The following is a 23788-nucleotide window of genomic DNA, read 5'->3' on the forward strand; positions in this document are numbered from 1 at the left end:
GACAATAGAACTGCATTAAAGTGCCCATGGCAGAGTTGCTTGGCATACACATGTACAGCTTGTATTTCTCTGGCATTGCATGTGGTCTGTCTAATGTCCTTCTGTGTTAGTAGAGGAGCAGAAATGTCCTGCCACAGGGATGTGATCCAGCCCCCGGCTTGTCCAACAAAGAAATTCTTTTCACTAAACAAAAGGCTTTCTTAAGGAATATGTAGATGCAGAGTCTGAATTTATGCTTCTCTCCATGGGATGAGTCACTGCACTGGTTTTTAATAGAGCCCCTCTGGATTTATATGGCTGCTGCTCAGATTAAACTGATCTAGTGCGTGAAATAAGATTCAGTAGTAGTTGTGCTCTGCTGCTGTCCTGCTACTTGCAGACAGTTGCTGGTGACAGTCTATTGCTAGCTTTTTCCATGCAGATAGCAGTTACAAAATATGCTATGGAGCATCCTCCTTTCAGGTTATGCTGCCTGCCTGTGCATGTTGCTACTTGTTATTTTTAAGCAGGCATTCAATACCTGCTATCTTGTTGGTTGTGTTTCGTTTAATTGAATTCAGTCTTACGTGAGAACATACTGACAAGTCCAATCAATACCTTCAGTTAAAGTTTAGCAAGGGGACGGGAAGGAAATTAGCTATATGACATGTTATAAGCTAATAATGAAGTAGCTGTAATGATTTGTAATGGGAATGTTTAGTTTCTCCCCTCTGTCAGGACTTGCATCTCTTTTTCTTGAAGCTGCTGCCAGGTTCTGCTCTGAAGTTCAGAAATGTGGTTTCTAACGCCTCTGGAGCAGGAGATGGCAATTCGCTTGGGGAGAAAAGTGAGCTGAAGAGCTGGGGTGCTGTGGGTGGGGCAGGTGACGGAGGAGGAGGAGGAGGAGGAGAGGAAGAGAGAGTTGGTTTGGAGGGAGCAGGAGCGGCACTGAGCCCTCAGATGCATGCCTGCTGGTCTCCGCTGTAAGTAAACCTACACGTAAAGCAGATGAATGAAAGTCAAAAGGGGAAAGGAAATTTCTTTTCCTGTGATGCTGTTGCCTTTGATTTTTTTCTTCTTTTTGTAAGTAGCAAAGGCTTATCTGCCAAATAAACCCGCTCCATAAGAAGCAGAGATGGGCAGAAACTCTTGGAATTAAGGTTTTTTGAGCCTTGCAGACTGCTTCTCTAGGCTTTGCGTGTCTTGTGGGAGTTTGTTAACTTTGTTTTGCTTGACAGCCTATCTGCATCTATGAGGGAGGGTTTGCCTCTGGGTGGTGTGCCCTTTGCATTAAATTAAGCAAACCCTCCCCACCCTGTCCTATAAAAGTTGATCTGGAACAGCTGTATGGCTCATCAGTAGTACAGCAAGTATTTGTTTTTACCTTCTTTATTGTATTTTTCTACTGCAGCTTTTGTTTTCTGTTTATAGTGTCTTCTTTTGTGTGTCTGCCTTCCATCCCCTTGCTCTATCTCTCACTGTTGAATATTCAAACTCTTGATCTGCACATGGACTAAAAATTATTATTGCTTTGAACTTACAAATGAATTAAGTGAATTCCCACATCCACCGCAGGAAAGGAAAATATTCAGTCTGAAATATAATTTGGAGCCTATAGGAAAATGCATCTGATGAAGTTTGTGCTAATTCTATAGCTTTGGTACCAAAGCACCAGCTTTGTTATTGTCAAGAGTATTGCATGTAAGCTCTGTATTTTAATAGTAACTCAGTGTGGCTAGTTAGTTTGAAGGCTCTTTGAAGAGCTGATGTACTGACTAAATAAGCCCTTATTTTTCAAAGCAACAAAAGGCACGCTTAATTCACAGAGCTGATAGTTGTAAAACTGCCTTTGGTTTGCATGCTAGGAGCCAGTGTGAAGCCCAAGCATGCTTGCAGTCAAGTTTGCTCCAACGCTGTCTACTAGGATTGGTGTTAGTGTGCTCGAGGGAGGTTTCTGGGTCTTTGGCACAGTAGCACAGCATAAATTTGTGCCACTGGGTTTGATGTGTCCGGGAGGAGGATGTCGTGTAATGAATGCTCCCACACCATTGAAATCAGTGGCAGCATTATCCATCTCTCCTCTGTTTGCAGGCAGGTTCAATCCAATAATGAAGAGCAGCTTTGAGTTTCTAACCAGATGACATGGCTAATCCTGAAGCATGTATAAAGCGGCCATAGTTATTAGGAGATTTGTGGCTTTGAAAGTTCGGATTCCCTTAGTGCAGTTTGTTAATGGCAAGGATTTGCGGTGAGCGAATAATAGATGAAAGTCATCAAAAGGCTTACAGGGGTTTTCTTGTGACGTGGTGCTGGTCTGTCTCATGCCAGAGCTGGAGATTTCTGGGTGGATCCTAAAAATAAAAATGGAAAAAAAAAAAATAGGACAGCGGTTTAATATTTTGGGTTGCTCTGTGAAATTGAGATTGTGTGATGTATTGGGAACTACAGCCACAGTGCAGAGACATGTAGACTTAACTCTTAACCCATGCTCTGCTCTGCTCCCCAGGTTGTTTTCACCTGCAGAGCCCCGGGGGCCACAGCACCAAGCACTTCCTGCGAGCTGGGCAGCAACCCCAGTGGGGTCTGTAATAATGGGTGATGGGTTGGGATGCTTTCCCCAACATGCACCTCCTGCAGGACCTTGGTAGGAGGGTACCCCTGTGTTTGCGCTTCTGTGTTAATAGATTTGGTGCTGTCACTGGGCTGGGGTACCTCCAGTTACCTTTGAGTGGCAGCATCAATCCCTGCTTGGAGGCTGGGACGGGGCTGTGGGAAGCTTCTTGCTGAGCCCATAAGGAGGAGGAAGCAATGAATAACCTTTACTGTTGTCATAGCATAATGGAGGTGTGAGGGGTTTCAGAGACATCCTTAGGAAGAAAAGTTGTGGGGTGGTATCCTGACATAGAATGGACAGTGACAGCTTGCAATCTCCATTTTTCTTTTTTTTTTAATTAAAAAAAAAAAAAGATATATTTTTAACTCTGCTGCCATGTGCTAAGTTGGACTGCACCTATGTTACATTTGGCAACATCTAATGAAGCTGCAATTTGGGCCAAATCTTGATGAATTTGGCTTGAGGGGGGTGATTTGCTTCTGGGAAAAGCCGGTTATGTGAACAGATGCAGAAGGCAGAGTCCCATCCGCTCTCCTGACTGTTAGAGTAATGTTTGCTTTTGGGAATGCTGCTGGGGGCTTACCTGCCCACCCAAGCCAGTGTCTGGGGTTGCAGCCCCTGTTGTGGCTTGCCAGAGGGGTGCTCATATCTTTTGTAGCTGGCAGAGTGGTTGCTGCAGTCTGCAAAACCTGTGTTAAATCCAGAAATTCACTGTGTGCAATGTGTTTGTTGGGAAGTTGAAATCATCTGCAAGCACTAATCCATTGGCCCTCTAAAGAGGGCATGTCTGTCTTGTTTGTGTTGCAAAACTGAGTGAAAGTTAGGAAATGTTTATTGTTGCTGCCATGTGAGTTTGTTAATTCTTCTCCCTTTTGGCCTCGTCCAAACTCTCTGTGGTAAAAACAGAAAGTGAGGATGTAATTAGAAGCTGGTTTTATACTGTGAGCATCCAAGGAAAGAAGCAAACGTACTACAGACAGGCACATGTATATCTGGCATTGCCCAGCTCCTCCCTTTGCAGACTGTTTAGTTGCACTGTTCTGGCTGTAGTTCCTAAATTTACTTGAGTGATGGAGTTTGGAGGCATGTGATGTTGGTGGGGGTGTCATCCTGCAGATGGTTGTCACCCAGGTGGGGAGGATTTTTTCTGCCTGGGTTGGTGCCAGCCTCAGCAAGCTGGTAGTTGCCCTTGTTTTGCTGGTGATCTGCATCCGCCTGGGAATCCTGAGTGTCCATGAGTGAAGTGCTTGAATGCAAAGCAATGCACTTGCCTGGGCAAAAATAACCCCAGCCCCATTGTCGAGGAGGTCAAATGGGAAACGTTTGTGCTCGTGGAGAATTGTAAAACTGAATGAATATGGGCATGGTTTGCTTGCTTTAGAGAGGGTGAGTCCTTCATTCTGGCCAAATGTCAGGAATATCAAAGATGTATTTAGGCAGTGGGAGAGGAAGGATTCGGTGTGACTGACGGAAAGTGTTGAGCAAGAGAGGCTGTGCTTTGTGCAGGGTTATTATGGTTAGAAACCTGTCGCAGCATGCAGAGGAAGCACGGTTCAGCAAGCCCATAGTTAGAGCCGAAAGCAGTTCATCCCTGGGATTTACTGTATGCACAGCCTGTCGTCGCGGCCAAGAGCAAAGTAGGGATGTTAAATAAACCTCCTGTCCCCACAGGCAATGGTCCTCAAAAGACAAAAATATCCTTTGCAAGGGTGGCTGTGAGTGAAATGAAGGCCTGGCTGGGAGGGGCAGGGGACTGGAGGGCGGTTGGCTTGGTCTTGTGCCATCAGTGATCACGGCAATGGGTAATGGCATCGTTCGGGTAGCGTTGAGGGCCTTGCCACTGTGAACACACTTGTGGAAAATTCACTTCTTTTCCCTTCTTCCTCAGACCTCCTGCAGCCTGAAATCTGTCCTGAAGTCACAAAAAATAACCTATATCTGGATGCGTTTGTGTGTCTGAGTTAAGGCTCTTTTTTCCCTTTATTAAGGTTCTTTTTATAGTGTTGTCAGATTGCACTTTCAGACTTTTCCCCTGCTCCAGTGGAGGATTAAGGCTTCTTTTTTTGCTGTTAGTAGAATTTCTGGCTTTGTAAGCTTCATGGTCATATCGCAAGCTCTGAGGATGCTGTATGACTGGCATTGGTCCCCCTTGGTAAGGAGGGAGCAGCTGATGAATTAGCTACTGAATTAGTTTTCAGTATTAGGAAGAATCCTGGAAAATAGTCAAAAACCAAGCAGTCTTTTGAAGGCAAACAGCCCTTGCTTCTAAAATTGGTCTCCTCAAATAAATCAGAGCAGTGAATTTGTTCTTTTCCTCTCTGCCCCCCAGCAGTTGTGGGGTTATTAGAAGCCTGGCCTCTTCCTGTTAATAGGGCTCCTCTCAGGAGCTCAAGTAAGCTTGCAAAAGCATTGGAAATAAGTCTCTTCTAACCCAGTACACCGCTTCCTGCTGTAAAATAGACTTGATTAAATTTTCTGGCTCTCATTTTCATTGCTTGCAGACATCCAAAACCTTCACTTTGCAGTGGAAAGCGGTACTTTGGGAATTTGAACTAATGTTAAAACCTAAAGAATGTGGTTTGCCAAAACAGTGTTGCAGAGAGGGGTGTGTGTGTATAATATATATATATTTTTTTTTCCATTTAAAATACCATTATAAAACTTTGCTGCTTGAATAAAATCAATGGGATGTGTTTTTTCTCCTCCCTTTTGGGCATTTGTGATAATTTCTGCAGAGGGAAAAATAGGAAGCTGTATCCCAAAGGGGTGATCTCGCCCACTAGGTTGCAGCTGCAACAAAGAAGCATGAAGAAACTGAGTTTGTCTAGCCTTTCTCTAATCTAGCACTGCCCTGCGCTGCCATACCAGCACTGGCTGGGGGCACAGTCCAGCCCCTCTGGGCTCACAGACCACCCACCATCAAGCTTTGTCCCATTCACCCATGGAATTTTTTGTGGCATCCTACCAGGGTGCTGCTGCATCTGTGCAAAAATCCTGGGTTATGATAAAGAATATATCCCATGCTGAGCTTCTCATTCGGTTTTGCATACGAACTGTTTCTCTCAGGTGAATTCTACTTCTGGCTGTCACCGCTGTCTGATGTTTCTGGAAACTGAAGGCAGAATTAGGTAAAAGATTTCCAGGGAGGAAGAGGGCAGAATGTGAGCTGGATGCTTAGAAAGAAGTTGTTTAGAGCGGTGATCCTAAAATGGCCTGGATAGTAGGTAGAAAGCCCTGGAATTAAGGTAGTGAGGCGTGAAACACAGTGACAAGATTTGGGCACTCAGAGTGAGGTGAGAGAGGCATTACATGCTGTATATTCTTTGTACATCGGTAAGATGTGGATGGCTTTTGATCCCTTCCTTTTTTCTTCATGTGAAGCCAATGTGCTTTCCAGTTGGGTAATTTATTTCATGTTTTGCAAATCTGATCTTGTTTGGGCTTCCGGGTATGGAGTGAGTCTTACACCTTGGGAGGAACACCACGGTTGCTACCACACCACGACTGAAAATTTACAAAGAGTACTCAATGCAAACCAATCTGTAATAAAGTAAAATCTTTGTTTTGACACATTCTCTCAGTTTGAATGTCAAAGCTCCAGTGCCTCTTAACTCACATTTCTGTGATTTATTATCTAATTCAGAAGCATTGTTTTTAAAAATGCCCAACATCTGAACTAATGATAACAAGCTGCGTTTCTGCAATTGACAAACAGCAGTGAAGACACTTTGAGGGCTAACTTACAGCAACTTCTGCAAAAAGTAAACAGGAATTCTGTTTGTATTCCAGTGCATGTGCTGGGCATGCCTACAAGCAAGTCGTGTCTGGCTGGGTCCTTGCACTTCTTGTGAAGCAGAATGTCATGCATGGACCTAATAAATGACAGCCCTGGCCTTTTCAAACTTTGTTCAGATGAATACATTGGAGAATACTTTTGTTAGGGGCATGGAGCAATTACCCCATGTCTGCATTAGGCAGTAGTGTAGCCCAAAAGGGAGGGGATTGTAGGATGAAGCTGTTGAGCTCAGGCTTGACCTCCACACTATGGTTATTTTTGGGGTTACTTTGGATTAGCTCTGGCGTGTGGTCCCATGGACTGAATGCTGGTGAACATTCAGCTGCAGGATATAGCACAGCAACCAGAGTGCATTGAGTGTGCTCCTGGCACACATCTTTCCACTTGAATTTCACCTGAGAAGAACCTGGGGGAAGCTTGGAGACTGCACGGGCATAGAGAGCAAAGCACAGCAATAGGGCAGATGAAATTTCCTTCACAACTGTGTTCTTGATTTGTACTGAAATGTTACACTAGACCCTGCTCATGGTAGCCCTTGATCCTGCGGGTGTTAGGAGGGACAATGTCTAGCAGGCTCCCTGCAGAGTGAATATCCCCCTCCATTTGCAGGTTTTGGGTATTCTTCCCCTCCATGCATGCTGCAGTAACAAGGCTGTAACTGCCCCATGCTACATTAAAGTCCAGTAAAGCATTGCCTGAGGAGGGCATGCAAGCCCAAATCAAGACGTTTTGGAAAAAATGTTTGGTAAAAATGGACTAAGAGGAGAGTTTTTGCATTGTTGACAGTGGTGGTGGTTGGATGTGGATTTAGGGACACGAATGTACTCACTCACCCTTATATTGCAGCTGCATTACCAGGAGGCATGAAGCAACTGAGTTCGTCTAGCCTTTCCCTGTCCTCCAGGGGAGGGCATGTCCACCTCTGGGACCAAGAGGAACAGGGATTGACACCTTCTTTGGCAATGCATAGAAGAGGTGTAAAACTCGACCAGTCTCCAAGTCCTCAAGAAGAGAGAAGTGCACAGAGAGTGACTGGGAATTAAGAATTGATTGCACAGGATGCCAAACAAAAAGCTTGTGCTTGTAACGCCTGGAGCTTCAGGACCGTGTCTTTAGAATGGCAGGAAATTATCATGGTGGGAAGGACTGCATCTGAGCAGCAGTAACACAGCATGGATTGAGTCATAATTGCAGGTGCTAATGCCCAGTTGTAACTTTATCATTTTGACCTGTTGCAGCAAAGGTAGAAAGCTAAAATTTATAATTTTTAAACTGGCAATTATTCATCTTAAATTGCTCACTTTTGTAACTGGGAATGATAGTTGTGAGCATGGCCACATAGCCAGCTAAATGTCTGTTTGCAGCAGAGCTGTGAACTAACAAATTGGAGCATTCAGTGTCGTGCTGGTTTCACTGGATTAGACCACTTCTGTTTGTACACTCTGCTGCTAGTGAAGGAACAAATAGAATTTGTCTCTTTAGTACCCATTAGTCTGTCTCTAGGACCCAGACCCCCAAAACACCATGTACATCTGTATCTCAGGACTTTGAGATGCTGTTGTGGGAGATGTGTGTTTAGGAGCATCAGGTCCTTTGTAAAGCTTGAGTGCAAAATCTCTGCAGTCTGAATGCAGTGTCACTGCTCTGTTCACAGCTGATAAATCAACAAATCCCAAAGGATTTTAAGATAACTGCAGTTGTGTAGTCTGTTACACAACTGCAGATTTAGGATGTCTGTCAGAGTTTGGAGGATTCCTTAGGTGTGGAGAAGCTGTGCAGCTCCTCAAGTCATCCTCTTCAAATATGTGTTCTGGGAGGGTGTAGCAAAATGAATGGTTTAGGGTCACTCAGAGAAGAGAGGAGAGGGCTCAGTGCGGCCATTGACATGCTTCATCCATTTGCTGGGTGTTTTGGAGGTCCCTGCTCTGCTTGTCACTCTCCAAAAGCCTTGAACATGCTTCTGAAGCGTCTCGATAACATGCATGGCAGGAATGTGGGGTTTATGCTGTGCCAGCATAATTACAGTGTTCTAGCCTGTCTTCCTTCCACACCTGCGATGGGGATGCGATTCATCTGGGCTCTGTTGTCTGCAGTGAGGGTGCCTATCCTTTTGGTTTCAGAAGCAGGAGGTGTGAATGCCATTCCACTGAAGCCAGCCAGTGCTTCTGTCTGCGCCATGTGGGCAACTCCCTTCCCTGGGGCTGCAGCCACATGCTGTAGGTAGGTGGGAGCTGCTGGTGGGAACGGAAGCATTGACCCCTGCTACCACCACCCTTCTCCTGTCCCTGGCTCTGCACTCCTGTGACCAGATCAGAGCACTGAGCTGGGTTTAAACTCCCCATCTTGAGGTCTGAGTGTTTGAAAGTTTGCTTTGGGTGGGTTAATTTGAAGCTGGATCAGTTCCCTGATGGGGTTTATCTGTATGGTTGCTCAAATGACTGTGCCAGCACCTGAGCAGGATATGGGGTGGGAGGAAAGCCATGGTGGTATTTGGTGTTGGCTGATCCACGTCTTAAGGGGGTTGTGAAACTGTAATACTTAAACCAGTGGCTTTCCCACCTTAGACCTTGCAGCAACTCTGTGGGACAAAACATGTTGTTGGCCCTGAGGTTTTTTGTGTGGAAGAACTTGCCTGAGGTGCTGCAAGGAATCTGTAGCACAGCAAAGGAAAAGGAATTAATTTCTCCGAAATTCAAAGCCACATCATTGCATCAATACCAAGGCAGAGTGAGGTGTCTCACCAGGCGTTAGTCATGGTCATGTGTCATAAGGCTGAATCTTATCTTCCAACAAAAGACGCAAGCCCACAAAAACACAGCAGCAATCCTCCCTCCTCTCCCTTTTCTGAGAGTTCAGGATTTCATGGTGGGCAAAGAGGTCTTGCCTGGGACCTCCTGCTAGCCTTAGCAGAGGTGTGTTTGCCCAGGGGCTCTTCGGCACTGGACCCTTTGTTCCTGTTGATCATAAGTTCTTGGTGGTTTGGTTTCTCTGATGAACAGTGTTCCCATCTGTTTGCTTCTCCAGGATGTTGCTGTGGTGTTGTGTCGTACACATACCAGCAGCCAGCCTGCAAGCAGCTCGAGCATCGCCACAGTGAGCACAAACAGTGTGATGCTCAAAGCTACACGCAGTTTTAATCTAGCGGTGGGGGACTGGGTCTAATCAGCACCAAACACTCTTGAACTGACTTATAAAAGGCCACAGAAATATACCTTGAAATTTAACTTCTGAATTTATTTTAACTCCAGATTTCAGTAGGTCTAGTTGCATTCCTTGCTATAAATTTAATAGTGAAAAATATGCCACAGACAAAAAACTGGATTCAGAGTTTCTTTCTCTAGAAAGCCACCAATTTGGGTATCCTGGCATAGAAAGCCACAACCTCTCTGAGACCAGGAGAAAAGCTGCTTAACCTTGGCTACAAGCTGAGGGTTGTTCCTCATTCTCGACAGGGAGATGGGAGCCCTTTTGTGTACCCTTGTCTGTTTGAATGCACTCTCTGGGTGTTAATAGCCTCTCTGCTCCATGACTGACTTTTTCTTTGCTCTTTTCTGCCTTTCCTCGTGTTTATTAAGGGAGGCAGAGAACACTTTGTCCCTTGCATGTGCCATCACCCACAGAGGCAGGGGCAGGAAAGGGCTTGTCAGTGACGAGATGCTGGATCGAGCTTGTTGCTGGTGTGCTCTAGCTCTGTTCCTACAAGATTATGTTGAAGTAGCAGCGGGTTTACCAACACCATTGCTTTCTGCTGAGATAAGTTGTGGTTGGAGAGCTCAGTCCTCCTGGTAGATGGAGAAGAGGGCTAGCCATGGGGTGTCCCTGCAGCCCCAAGGAGGGGAAACCTCGTGCAAGCTTGGCACTAGCAAGGTTTGCCCAAGACTTTGTAGCTCGATGTATTCCTTTGCCTAAATGCAATTAAGGCAAGCAGACTTGACTCCTGCCTGAAGACATGGCAATGTGTGGAAACTACCCTGTGGTGCTTGCCAGAATCTGTCTCAGTGGGCTGGGTGTTCTTGCACAGTGAGGGCAGCAGGGTGACAGTTTCATGAGGAGCCATGTGCCCTTCCATCAGTCACTATCTGTTAGTCATTAATTGGCCCTGCCTTACCTGAAAAGCAAGTTAGCTTGCTTGCTAGCGTCATGGAGAGACGGTTTGTGAAGTTTAGCTTTTAAATCCCCTTTGGGGCTCAGTTCTGCAAGGATTTGTGCTGCCCTTCATCTTTCCAGCCTGAAGAAGATTGAGTTTCAAGACATTTTACTATGCCAGAGTCTTTCAGAGAAAAGCATAAGAATTAGTGGTCTGTCTGTCCTGCTAAGGGCATTACAGGTCCCAGAGGGGGAGTGGGGGGGACTCTGGAAGCGGTCGTCTCAGCTGAGGTTTCTTCTTTGTGCCCTGGTGAGCTGCAGAATGGGCTGGCTGGTGAGATGTCATTGATGCTCTGTGTATATCGTTTCCAAAGCACTTTCTGATCTATCAGGATGAAAGGTTCTGGAGAAATGCTAAATAGTACTATTAGTGTAAAATAAACATACTTTTTCAATATTTCTGATCCTAAAGTGGATCCAGATGCTTTTCTAATGGCTGCTGGATCTGCTTTGGTTTTTCTGTAGCGTGGTGTGGCTGTCTGCATTTGTTCAAGTGAGATGGGATGTGACAGAGAGCTTGTTGCAGCATGCTCTTGTCAAGTCTGCAAACCTTTATACATGCGCGCACACAAAGATATATATATATAAAAATGATAAAACAACTGGCTTACTCCAAGATAGCATTTCCAAGTCTGACACTTCACACGCGTGCCGATGAACTTGGAATAAACTCAGAGAGTTAATCAGTTTTTATGATCACAGCAATCGGTTCAGCTGCATAGGGGAGAAATGGGATTTGGCTGTGTAAGTCAGAGTCATCTCCGATGAAAGTGGAAGAGTCCATCTCTTGGTAGCTCCGACACAAAAAGAGTATTAAATGCCCCTTGATACAAGCCACCAGTTGCGTTTTTCCGACCTGTGGTTGAGCTTTGCAAGAGGTAACTTTCTAGCTCAGTTTCAAATATAAAATAGTTTTCCCTTGGTTTTAAGGATTATTAACATTTTCATGGTTTCTCTCCTAGAGAAGAACAAGTCTGCCCCACTGCTTGGTGTGGTGTTTTATATGCACTGGGGTTTTACCAGCACTGGTGGCAGGGTGAAATCAAAGCAGCAGGAGCAGCCGGATAGTCCTTCCTTCTGAGCACCCCAGTGGGAAGTGGTTCCAAGCTAATGTTTCAGCGATGTTTTAGACCCTGCTTGGGGAGATCCTGCTGCAGCATTAGGGGACGCCAAGCTGTGCTGGGGAGACTTGACAGTACCTTTCAAAGACTGTCAAATGCAGAAAATGTGGATGGGTGTTTAGCTGATAAAATGTTATGTTTTAGTAATTAATACTAACAGATGTGTGATCAGCTAGTAAAATCTCTTGCATTCTTAAAATCTGTGATGATAGGATTTGTTACGTGTTGTCATCTGCTGGCTCTAGAAGTAGCTGCCCAACGCTTCTTAGCTGGTGTATAAGATCCAGGGCTTTCACTAAATCCTACTCCATCCCCTGCAAACCGAAATGGGGAAAAGTAAGTTTTAGAGTCTCAGTTTTCATTAAATTTGGATCAATCAAAGCTGCATTAGGGATATTTTTGCTCTATGCACCTTCTCTCTCTGAGCTGGAGACTGTGTTCAAACTAAGAGACAACGTGGAGGTTGCAGCTGATTCCCCACATCTGTGCTGAGAGCCGCGTGTGCTCATCAGCTCTAATCATGCCTGAGACACGTTTGGTGTATTGATTGCTAAAATCTCTGTGAGCGCTCTACAGGGACCAAATCTAAAAAAAGGCTTGCCTGCATTGTGCATATGAAACCCTCTGAGAAATGGGATTTGGGGTGCTGTCTAGCTTTTGCAGTTTTATTCAGTCTAGAGGCTGTATAATTACATTTTATTGAATCCATCCCGTTACTCCCTTCTGGCGTGGGATGCTCCTGGACTGATAGAAAGTAATTAAAAATCTGAAGATTCTCACTCCTTTAATACAACTTTTCCCATCTTTCATCCAGTGTTGAGAGGTTGCTGTGCTTCCCTGAGGTTTTTTTGGCTTCCTACTTCAGCAGGGGAAGAAATGTCAAAGGAAAAGGAAGCCAGCTAAGTAGGCAGCATATACTTAGCAGAACTTAAAGGTGGTTCAGGCTCCTAGATTAACCACCCTCACTTGGAATGACCACACATTCTTGGAATGTTAAGTTTCCTATCTTGTAGTATGAGTTTGGTGTTATAGTAGCACTAATTTTCCAGTACAGGATGCCCGGTCTTTGGTTCAAAACAGACTCTGAGATACTGATGCCACTTACTGCATCACTGGTACTAGCTGGATTTACCCTGTCCGGAAATACCTGACAAAATCTGATATATGCCATCACTTGCTGCCATGCAAAGGTAGTTGCTTGCTGACCCAGGGAAGACTTCTTTTTTTTTTTTTTTTTTTTTTTTTTTTTTGGTGGAAACTTATTGTGAGCTTTGAACTGCTGAGGAGTACTCAAGAAGACATAAACCCATGAGTTACTACAGGCTGCACGCCTGGAACATGCAGGCCACCTCAACATATGGAGTAAATCAGCACGCCTCCGCTGACTTCAGTGCAGCTGCATCTATTACAGCTCACTGTAACCCTGCTCCAGACTGTAGGGATGTTCACGGTCTGTGAACAGTGGATATTAAAAAAACCCTCCCTTCTTTCTCTCCTTTTCATAGCTTTACACTTGATGAACAGTATAAATGTGCCATAAGTGGAGGTGAAATAGTAAATTATTTTTGCCTCTATTCAGATTACTTTATTTGGACATACGCTAAGTTCTCTCTCATTCCCCGTAGTTCCTAAATCAAGTAGTTGATTAATGCAAGCACTTGGTTACTGGCACTCAAAAATACATCAGTGATTAGTTCAGAGATAGAGATTGGTGTTTAAAAAAAACCCAACCACCATATGTGCACCTGCATGAAAACAAGTCAGGCAGAACTGACTCTGCATAAAAACAGGGTGGGCAGCACCCGTGTAAGTCACAGGACTATGGAAGAGGAGCTGCTTTTCTGTTTACGTGTGCCAGGAGAAGCAGTGCTATCAGGCTTATGGGTGATGGATCAGAGTGCAGTGGTATTGCTGCAAGCAAAAGTCATGAATTTTAATCAACTTTACTGGCTGCCTTGAAATTTGAGTTGAAAGATAAATGTGAAAAACAGGCAGCCTATATTGTTTCTGGAACAAAACTGCCCCTTTCCTGTTGATTAAAAGAATTTTTCTTTTAACTTGATAATCAGAAATACTTCCATGTTAGTTCTGGGTTGGTTTTTTTTAGGCTAACCCTTCAGGTCCTGCCAGCCCTGGGTGCATCCCTGAGCCAAGTGTCACCTCCCGGCCACCCAGAGAGCTGACCTTGGCTGCAGAGGCTTTCCAGCCACTGGGGCTTGATGGTTGTCTGCGTTCAGATGATTTGAAAGAAGATAGTTTTAGGGTGTTATTTAAATATCCTTAATGTTTAAGGAAAAAGAAAAAAAGGGTGAGAGGAGAAGACTTGCCTGGTGAAAACTGCTGGGTGGACCATCCAGGGAGTTGGAGTCTGGTTTATATTCATTGGGGAAATTTGGCACAGCCAACGTACTTGTCCTTCCCCTCTGTTGCTCCAGGGCTACTTTTAAAGTTATGTAGTTGCCGTATTCATTTGGGCATTGGTCTTCCTAATTAAATATAAGTGATTTGAATGCTGGTGTTGTCTGCAGGGAACATCTAAGCTTTGGGAAGAAGTGGAACTCTTAGCTCATGTCCTTAGACAGAAACATACACACACGATGTTATTTCCAGCCACTGCCAGGCTGGTCCAGATTACTTTGACTAATTGAGAGTGCTTTCCTTACTCCTCTGTCTGTAAGTTTGCTTCAGGGGTTATCATAGCTGTTTTTCCTGTTTTGCCATTAAGTCACTTCTGTGCAGGAAGTCTGAAGGGTTCTATTAAAGGCCAAACAACTTTTAAGAAAGGAGAGGGGAAAATCAGCCTACAAGCACCAGGGAAGAAAAAAAAATTGTTGGAGTGTGCCGGAGTCACTGCTCTTCTCTCAGCCTCAAGTGCTGTGTTGTTTTCTCTTAGGATCTTCTGTGGTTTAACTCCACACCTAGCTTCTCGTCTTCCTGATAGCTGCAGGTTCAGCAACTGCTGTATATTAATGAAGAGTTCATTACAGCTGCAGCAGAGGCTTATTTGATGCTCCAGGAAATCCTTGCTGCTTTCACTAGTGAGAAAGACAGTATGTTTTGGGGCCTAAATGAGTGTGAAAGGGCACATACAAACCTGCTAAGTACAAATTCCAGCTTGTTTGTACTCTCAGTTGGTTACACCCTTGGCTCAGAACCCAAATATTTCAAGAATTTGGGTTGAGGTATATCCTTTCCCAAAAGAGGCATGAAGTTTGAGTCCCCTTTTGCATCAATGGGTGCAGTTTCTGTAAGGTCACTGAGTATTTGCTTGAAGCAGAATGTAAATTCCTGCAATCCATGTCCAGAGACTTGAGGAGGCGAGGCGATGCTTTGCTCCAGTATGAGAACTTGGTGGCTGCTTCTTGCACAGCTGAGGTGACTTGGCTTTTGCTTTGACTGTAATATGTTTGCTGTAAAGGAAACCCACCTTATTTCCATGCCCCTTTACAGGAGCTGGGATGCCTTATAGTGCGACGCTTTGCTGTAAGTGCTATGCCTGCTTACCCCAGTGACTGATTTATTAAATTTTTTCTCCCTAAGGCCTTCAAAGCATGTACATACACAGAAGCAGAAGATGAGTTTCACTAAGGAGGCTCATTTCAGATGCAAATGCTCTATGGGCTGCTGCACAAATGAAGCCTGCCTAATTTTATAATATTATTTTAAATTCTTTATTTATTTTAATGTCCCATTGTAAACACTCTCTGCTTTGCTTTTCTTGCTCCACTTTTTTATGTTGCTTTGCTGCTGGTCTGGAGGTTGGGCGGCAGGAACAGGTTTGGTGGCATTTACCAGTTGTCCTATTATGCTGTGGTGGGATCAGCATGGATGACTGGTAGGGCTGTTATTATTCCTGATATTATCCCTGGTATTATTCCTTATATTGAAGGAAGAGAACGTTTGCCAGCACACTGTGGTGTCCTAATGTATCCACACACTGGGTAATCAGCTGCCTGAGAAGGTGCATGAACATCATGGGGCGCAGCCTGTTGGGCTGCTGGGGTGGGATGTGGGCACCACGGGGTGAGTAGTTAGTAATCCCGTGCATCCCTTTCCTTGCAGTTATCTGGCCGAGCAGTGCTGGAATGGCGGCTTTGTCTACCTGATCATGTTGCGCCGCATCAAGCGCAAAGCCCCTCTTCCTCCCTCCAACGGCAACAACAGCAACAGCTGTGACCCCAAAGCCAAGCCCAGCCCTGAACCCAGCGACAGGGCTGCTCAAAATGGGAAAAGGACCAGGAAGTTTGGGGTCATCACCAGAACACCGGGCAGCAAGGACAGCAAAGAAAAGCTGGCCCCAGAGCATGGGAATGGGCACTGCACCCCGATGGAGGTGGAGGTTACTCAGCCAGAGACCTCGGAAGCAGAAAGCAACGGGGAAGAGCAGCTTCAGGGCACTGGGGGACAGTACCGGTGCCGTCTGTCAGATGGTGGTATACCAGACATAGGTGACCAGTCTGCCCAGGTACGTTTGCATTGGGTTTTTCTAGAGAAGGAAGCAGCAGACATGCAAGTGAATTAAGGGAATTTCTCAAGTGGTTTTCCTGGTTTCAGAGCCCCATCCTCAGGCTGAGCCTCTCTGGGTGGCAACCCATGCTGTTGGGGCATCGAGCCACGGAATGGGGTCCAAAAATGGGGGCAGGATGATTAGAGAGTTAAATAATAATGGTGAGAAACTTCTGTCATGTTACATCTGGGATGGAGGGGAATGTCCTTATACCTCCGACTTGCCAGGGCCAGCCTCAGGATTTCTTTTGTTGAGACAACTGATGACCTTACACCATAGGGGCAGGAGGTGTCAGTGAAAGATTGTCATTTTGTGTTTTGGGGCTTCATTTTGTCTGAGCTTGGCAGCACCTTAAAGCTCATGTTAACGTTGGAATTGAAGCCTCCCTTTTTGATGCACCAGATCACAGTGTTACAAAACTTGCTTGGCCAGTGTTTGGGGACCACATGGAAGTTATTGTGAGTTTTTCTCTTGAGTTGACGAGATGGATGATTTGTTAATGTTTGGGATGACAGTGGGATTGGGGCTTTCATTGCTTCTCTCTTCTTCCTAATGGAGATCTTGGGGGTTTGTTGCCTGGCTAGAATTGCAGCATTGCTGGATGGAGAAAAACATCCCAAGCCTTGATCAGGTTTCAGTATGCATCTATCACCAGAAGAGCTGTCTGCCAATCTTTCCAGGAGACACTGATAGTATAAACAGATGAACGCTGCTTTGCTGGGCTTGGGGCTTGCTGCAGCAGCTGGTTTTGGTTTTAAGACTTCAAAGCTGGTAACAGAGCAGTACGAGAGGATGTCTCATCACTAAATTCTGTTGAGAAAAGCATGAGTTTAAACGTGTCATCTGAATTAGTGCTCCCCAATACTACTGCAGCGTGGTGGTGATGGTGGTTGTGAACTTTAACAGATTTAATGTAAAGTACATTGGAGGGGCTAAAACTCATTTTAAAAAATGCAGGTCCTAAAGAAAGGTAATTGGGAAAACCTGTTCTTCCCATCAGGGAGACATGTTGGATTTCGTGGAAAAGAAAGGGATGTTTGTGTACTGTTCTGCAAGCCTTGTAACTGTAGTCTTTCTGAAAGAATACATTACAAGTTTAAATAAAGAAATAATGCATTTCGAAAGCTCTGGTCCATATAAAAACTTCCTGAATCTGTTCTGAAGACACCTAATTAAACACATGTTATAAATGAAGATGATCAGAGTTTGTTTTGAGGAAGGGGAAAGCCAATATGTATATATATGCATATGAAAAAGAAACTCTTGATCCAGAGCCATCTCATGCTAGTGGTACCTTGATGGTTTGAGTCATTTTGGTCTGAAGTAAATTAAATTCAGAACATATATGTATCAATGTGAGCAATAAATACATTTTTAATGCAAAGCACATACAAGGTGGCTTCAGGAAACGTAAAAGCATAGTTGAGTTGCTGGAAATTTAAGAGCTATAATCTGTTCAGTTGTGGTGTATCTGTCATGGAGTCTGTTGGGAGGCGCACTCATTTAGTAAAATTGCTTCTCTTTCTCTTTCTTTTAATTCTCCCTGCTCCCTCTTACTATTTTATTTAGAAATATGACCTCTGTTTGTCAGTACATTTTCCTGACATATGAATGAGGAGAAACATGAATAGTTGGAGCCTGAGTAGCATGCCTTGCTCATCCTTTACTTTTTAAGGGTGAGGGAACCTTTAAAGGCCCATCACTTCAGCTTTTTTTTTTTTTTTTTAATTTTTATTTTTATTTTTTAAGAGAAGGAAAGGAATAAATACACTTGGGAGCCTCAAATCTCACTTCCAGCTCCATTTTCAAAGCGTGACCTGGCACTCAGGCATGTGAGATCCAGTTGTGTCAGGAGTCTTTTGAAAACAGCATCCAGGATGTCGTGTCAGAAGTTGCAGCCTCCTTCCAGATTTCAAAGCATGAGCCAAACCCCTCGTAGCTGCAGGATGAGTTATCTCCTCCCGAGCAGGGATGAGGTGCATTGGCAGGGCACCATCTCCATGGGGAAAGCAGCTCCATCCCCACTGCCCGCCCCATGCTCGCCATCTCCTCCACACGTTGACTAATTGAATATCCAGGGCTGTCAGCCCTGTGCCTTTGAGGAGCATTATATTTGCTTTGAGAGGACAAGAGCCAGCCTGCAGTGGAGCTGGAAGTGGCCAGCTTCAGGTGGGAGGAAATGCTTCGAGAAGCTGCTCAGTGACTGGTGCAGGACTTCGCTGTCCTTCCCACTGCTCCTTCCCCCTCCTCTGCCCCAGGACACAGAGTGGAGAATGACTGAAATTGGAATATGGAGTCTAAGAAAATACCTTTTTTTCTCCCTGTAGAAAATGGGGGAGAAGAGTGGGTTGAATCTGCGTGTTTTCAGCTGGTGCTGTACTGAACCCAGTGGCCAGCTTGCAGCTGATGCCTTGGGGATGTTGGGAGTGCTTTTGAGGCATCCATGTGTCTTCAGTGTCATTTGTTTTCAGGGTTCCTCCTCTACCATGAGTTGGAGGAACGGTTGTTCCGCCATTTTCTGTGTGCTGCTAATAGCAGCAGTGCTGAGTCATGAAACAAGAGGCGAAACAAACACTGTTTGTCAAGTGAACCAACCAGGAGATTCCTGTGTTACTGGTTTGTGTGCATGTGTCAGTACCCTTCTTCAGGCTTGCTTTCGTCTCCCATATCTTGGTCTGTGCGCTTGGCATTGCTATCGCTATGTATAAACAAATCTGCCAGGCTGTTTGCTGGTATGTAACCCTTGGTAAATATTGTACCTGTCAATTAGCAGGCAGCACTTAATGTTTACAGGTGGTTAAGTTATGCTGCAATATTTTTAGGATGAACCTAAGCGCCCTCTAAAATGTGGGGATTCAAAGCACAAGGTTGTATCTGCCTGGCAGGAATATCTCAAAGTTCTGGAAACTTGCCCTTGCAGAGGACCCAAGCTGACTGCAGTGGGAGTCGTGGGCAGTGATTTAAGACCGGGCAACCTCTGAGCTGGAGTAATGGTCCGTCACATCCTGGGAAGATAAGCTCAAATACAGAAATAAAAATTTACTTTTATTCAGTGGTCTGAGACGGCATATTTTTGTGGGCTGGTAATTATAAAAGTACAGATGAAAGAGGAATACGGGGAGGGGCTGCTGGAATCAGCCAAAAAATGATGAGGAAAATGAGAAACTGAGGTTTCTTTGCAATATATCAGTTTTGTGATTTCTCTGTGTTTACCAGTAGGACAAAATCCCTTGGTTTAGTTCTTAGTGTCTCTACTGTGGTGGTTTTGGAAGAGCTGTGGACCACTCCCTTAGCTCTTCGGCTCCTAAGGAGCACCCAGAGGTGGCCAGACACCTCTGGCACAGACAGGGATCAGGAAATAGGACTGTGAGGGTTGCAAGGGCTAGGGTTATGAGTCTGAGGGTTGGGAGTGTAGTTTTCAGAGGGGACTTGAATTGATCCAGATCTGGCTGGTATGACAAGAGGCTTTCATTGATGAAGCCAGAAGGAGTTTGGCTGAACATGAAGTGTACCTGAGCAGACCAGCCATCTTTGCTTCTTCCATCCCCAGCAGGATGCTCTGAAAAGCCATTAAAACATCAACCATTAAAAGCAAAACCAAGACACCTCCAGAACCTTCTTGCTTCTGTATAAGCATCTGGATTACTAAGGGGTTGAAATCCAGATCCAAATTTAGCAGTCACCGGTGGAAACTGTAAAGGAAATAGGGCGTATGAGTGTTTTAATAGTGAAGGGAGGCAGGTGAGAGAGGCTGGAGGTCTGCGTTTGGACATTTCTCCATTGGGAGAAATACATGGCATGGGAGGAGTGCAGGTTGTGCAGCAGGTCTCCTGGGCTAGTGGTAGCACTGCAGTGTGCAGATGTGGTGGGATGCCTTTCCAGGATGGAAACCGGTCCGCATCTGGTGGCCCCATGACGTGTATCTGGTGTTTCTCTGAAGTTGGTGCACCATCTATTAAAAGAAGGGAGGGGGCAAGACAAGGGGATGTTAATGCCTAGCTAGCATTTTAGGTAGCTTTGCTATCTTACAGACCAGCTAAACCCAGCTTATGTAGACCACAACCCTCTTCAGGCTCGTGAGTGTGTACACAAGTGCATACAAACATGCATGTACGTAAAAAACTGGCCAGCACTTCTTGTATTGCTGCAACTGCGTGGCAGTTGGTTTCATTTTATCAGGGACTTTCTTCCTTTTTTGGGCCCATTATTGCTTTTTTACTAAGATGGCACATCTTGGGAAAGGATGAACACTTTTAAATTGCGTTTTGCTTTGTAGTTAAGAAAACCATTGGTAAATGCCAGCCTTGTATTTTGGTTAATGGAAAATGTTCCTTATCCTGCCAGGTGGAATCATGGAATCCCAGACTGGTTTGGATTGGAAGGGACCTTAAAGCCCATCCAGTTCCAACCCCCTGCCATGGGCAGGGATACCTTCCACTAGAGCAGGTTGCCCCAAGCCCCTGTGTCCGACCCGGCCTTGAACACTGCCAGGGATGGGGCAGCCACGGCTTCTCTGGGCAACCTGTGCCAGCGCCCCACCACCCTCACAGGGAAGAACTTCTTCCTAATGTCTAAGTTAAATATCCTCTTTTTCAGTTTAAAGCCATTCTCTCTTGCCCCGTCACTACTGGCTCTTATAAAAAGCCCCTCAGCTTTCTTGTAGGCCCCTTTATGTACTGGAGGGCTCCTGTAAGGTGAAGAAGGCCAGTGGTAGGTTACAGGAACCAAAACATGTGGCTTGAAATAATGTACCGGCTTTAAACATTTTACTATTTTTTTAAACATGGGGAAAAAAAAAAAAAATCTCATCCACTTGCAATACCAAATTGAAAACCTTGCTGTGAGCAAGGTACTCCACTGAAGGTACTGAAGCTAAGTTGCTTTACATCAACTTTTTTTGGCAACCTAAGCAGTAATTACTGTTTCATCAAGGCTTTTATGGGACTTTTTTATGATGCATGTTCTAGACATAAATACCTCTATTTTAGTTTTTAATGTAGACACCTTTAGTCATGTAAAGGTCTTCCTCAGAATCTCTTTCTGTTCTTAATGTCTTTTTATCTGTTGTGTTTGCTTCCAGCTTTCATTAACGTGAATCCTGGGGCTATCTACTGTCTTGAAGTTTTAATGTGCATGGTGATAAGCATGTCTTCCCCCTCACTTGCCTGTTTTGGGTTGTAAACTCTCTTAGGGACAAGGGTTGTCTTTTAATTGTAGCTGTACAACACTGACAAAACTTGGCCTTGCTGGCTTGCTTAGGAAGTGCTTTGATGTAACTAGTAGTGAATTACAGTTAATTTTTTTTTTTTTTTTTTTGCTGCCAGTTATGTTCCACCTTGCCATAAAACAACCATCATCATGACTTTCTGGGGTTAAGTATCATTCGCTGCCAGATTTTTTCCTCTGACTTAAGGTTTTGCCTTTCTTTGCTGTGATTTAAGCAATAGCTACAGCTGTGGCAGCTGTAGATTTAAATTTTGAATAGCAATCTGTCCTTTTATTCTGCCTTTAGATTAAATTTTCCAAGGGTGCAGTGGAGGGTTGGGCATAGAGTTGCAAGTTGTAATTAGTTACTTTTAATGTGTCATCTTGAAATGGTGTCCTCACTATTGGAAATGAGCTATCCCCAAAGGCAGCACAAGGTTGTTTTACAGAAGGTCTCAGCCATGCTCTGCTATCACAAACCATAGGTGAGAGCGTTAGAATCATAGAATCATAGAATAGTTAGAGTTGGAAAGGACCTTAAGATTGTCTAGTTCCAGCCCACTAGTATGAAAGCATTTCCCACTTACACAGAAAGTGTTTTCTTTGTTTTTGCATATGGTATTAAAGGTACAGCAGACCCATAACTGGAATGCAAAGGACTGGCTTTAGCTGAAATGTAAGTTCACACCATTTTATGTTTTAATCATTACGTGCGAATGTTCAAAACCAAGTGGACATGCCTATAAATAGAGTATGCTGTTTGCTTAGTGCTCTAATGTTTCAGGTATATTTGTGACTATAAAGCTACATACACTAATTTTTGAGGCAGGGTGCTGAGACCACTGAGCAAACCCAAAGGATTCCTGTCACCAACAGATGCAATAACAGGCTGTATGTGACACCCCTCTTTAGCATGGTGACTTAGTCTAGGATGGGCTTTAATAGGCAGCATGGGTGTTTTCTGAGAAACTTCAAACTAACCAACCAACCATTCTCAATAGCCCAGCTATGAGAATGAGACTGGGCAAGTACTCAAGGGAATGTAGACATCCTGTAACCCTTAAAAGACTGATTTCCCCAGGGGCAATTGCTGGCTGAAACCCTCCAGGGTCAGGGATAACTGAGAAATCCTTTGGCTGATCTTGCTGTAAAGCTTCAGTTGACGGCAAGAGAGGAGCAGCCCGGAGAGGTGCAATCCAGATGGTGATGGCTCAGGATGACAAATGGCTCCAGCAGATTTTTGTAAGGGGTGATGATGTAGTTCAGGTGCTTGCAATGGCTGATAAAATGTTTAAAGTCCTTGCCAAGGAAATGATGTCAACAAGCAGTCTGTCTCGGGAGATGGATCCCTGGGGGACAGTCTGCTGTAAGTTGACGAATTTTCATCCACTCTGCTGTGATGCCTGTTTTGTGTATTTTAATTATGTGTTTGTGTTTGGGGGAGGGTGTGTTTTTGCTTTTGACTGCTCCCCTGGCATTACCCCTAGGATGCTTCTCTTTCCATGGGGAAAGTGCTCACATTTCAGAGAAAGCATGCCAAGTGCCTGGCGGCCGCTTGTCCAAACAAGGGGACTTGTTAGATCAGCAGTGGACACTTGAATGCAATTGCAGTTGTGTCTGTGTTGCTGCCTCCTATTTATTTTGAGGACATGGAAAGTTCACATGGTCAACACTGTGTAATTCATATTAAGGGCTACTTAGGTTTTGGGGGCTTTCCCCATCCCCTTCTTTCAAGTGATGTAGGAGGCACCCACTGCATGGCTTGCATCATGCAGAGGTGGAAGTCAAAGGCTTCAGTGGCTCAAAGCCAAGAAACTTTCAGAAGCAGTAGGGATGGATGAAGAACTCCCTCCATGGAATAATTTATTGATAAAGGAATTTAGATTCTTCCCTCCTCTTCCCCCTTTGGTTTGTCTTGGAGCTGTTTATCTTGCTTGTACTACAATGAAAACAAAACCCGAGGTAGCAGATGAAAGCAGGAGTCCTGCTGTCAGATCAGCCTTAAAAATAACCTAGTTAAGATCAGATGAAAAATATTCACTAATGAAATAATTGCTTTGTTAAGAATCTGCAAAAATCAGATTTTGGCACGATTTCCTGGTACTGAGTCATTCACACTAATATCTGTGATGTGAAGAGTGATGATGACTTTTGACTGTATCTTGAGATTGACGCATTTGAGCTACTCACCTGGTATGTGCAAGTTAATTCACCAGCTACTGAGCTGTCTCTCCCACCCTCCTGATGGGGAATAGGAATAGTGGGAGGAGGCGTGATTTGACCTGAGGTGGGGCTGGCATCTGGGAGCAGTGCTTTTAATTTATCCCACATCAGTGAAGGGTGCTGGGGAGTGGTGTGCTGGTGTGGCTACCCCAGTATGCTCCCTGTCGCCATGGAGGAGGATGCTGCACTAGTCGTTG

At 44.7% G+C, this 23788-nt stretch overlaps 1 protein-coding gene across 2 annotated transcripts in view; it reads left to right on the plus strand.

The window, feature by feature from the left end:
• The window catches only part of PDZD2 (PDZ domain containing 2), a 141385-nt gene that overhangs the window by 55009 nt on the left and 62588 nt on the right, over positions 1 to 23788 (plus strand). For both annotated transcript variants that reach the window (XM_030470174.1, XM_030470175.1), the window contains exon 2: positions 15719 to 16121. In XM_030470174.1, the coding sequence (XP_030326034.1) occupies positions 15719 to 16121 (403 nt within the window). The remainder of the gene's footprint in view (positions 1 to 15718; positions 16122 to 23788) is intronic.

Source organism: Strigops habroptila, chromosome Z, assembly GCF_004027225.2.
Source record: "Strigops habroptila isolate Jane chromosome Z, bStrHab1.2.pri, whole genome shotgun sequence".
Classification (NCBI taxonomy): Eukaryota; Metazoa; Chordata; class Aves; order Psittaciformes; family Psittacidae; genus Strigops; species Strigops habroptila.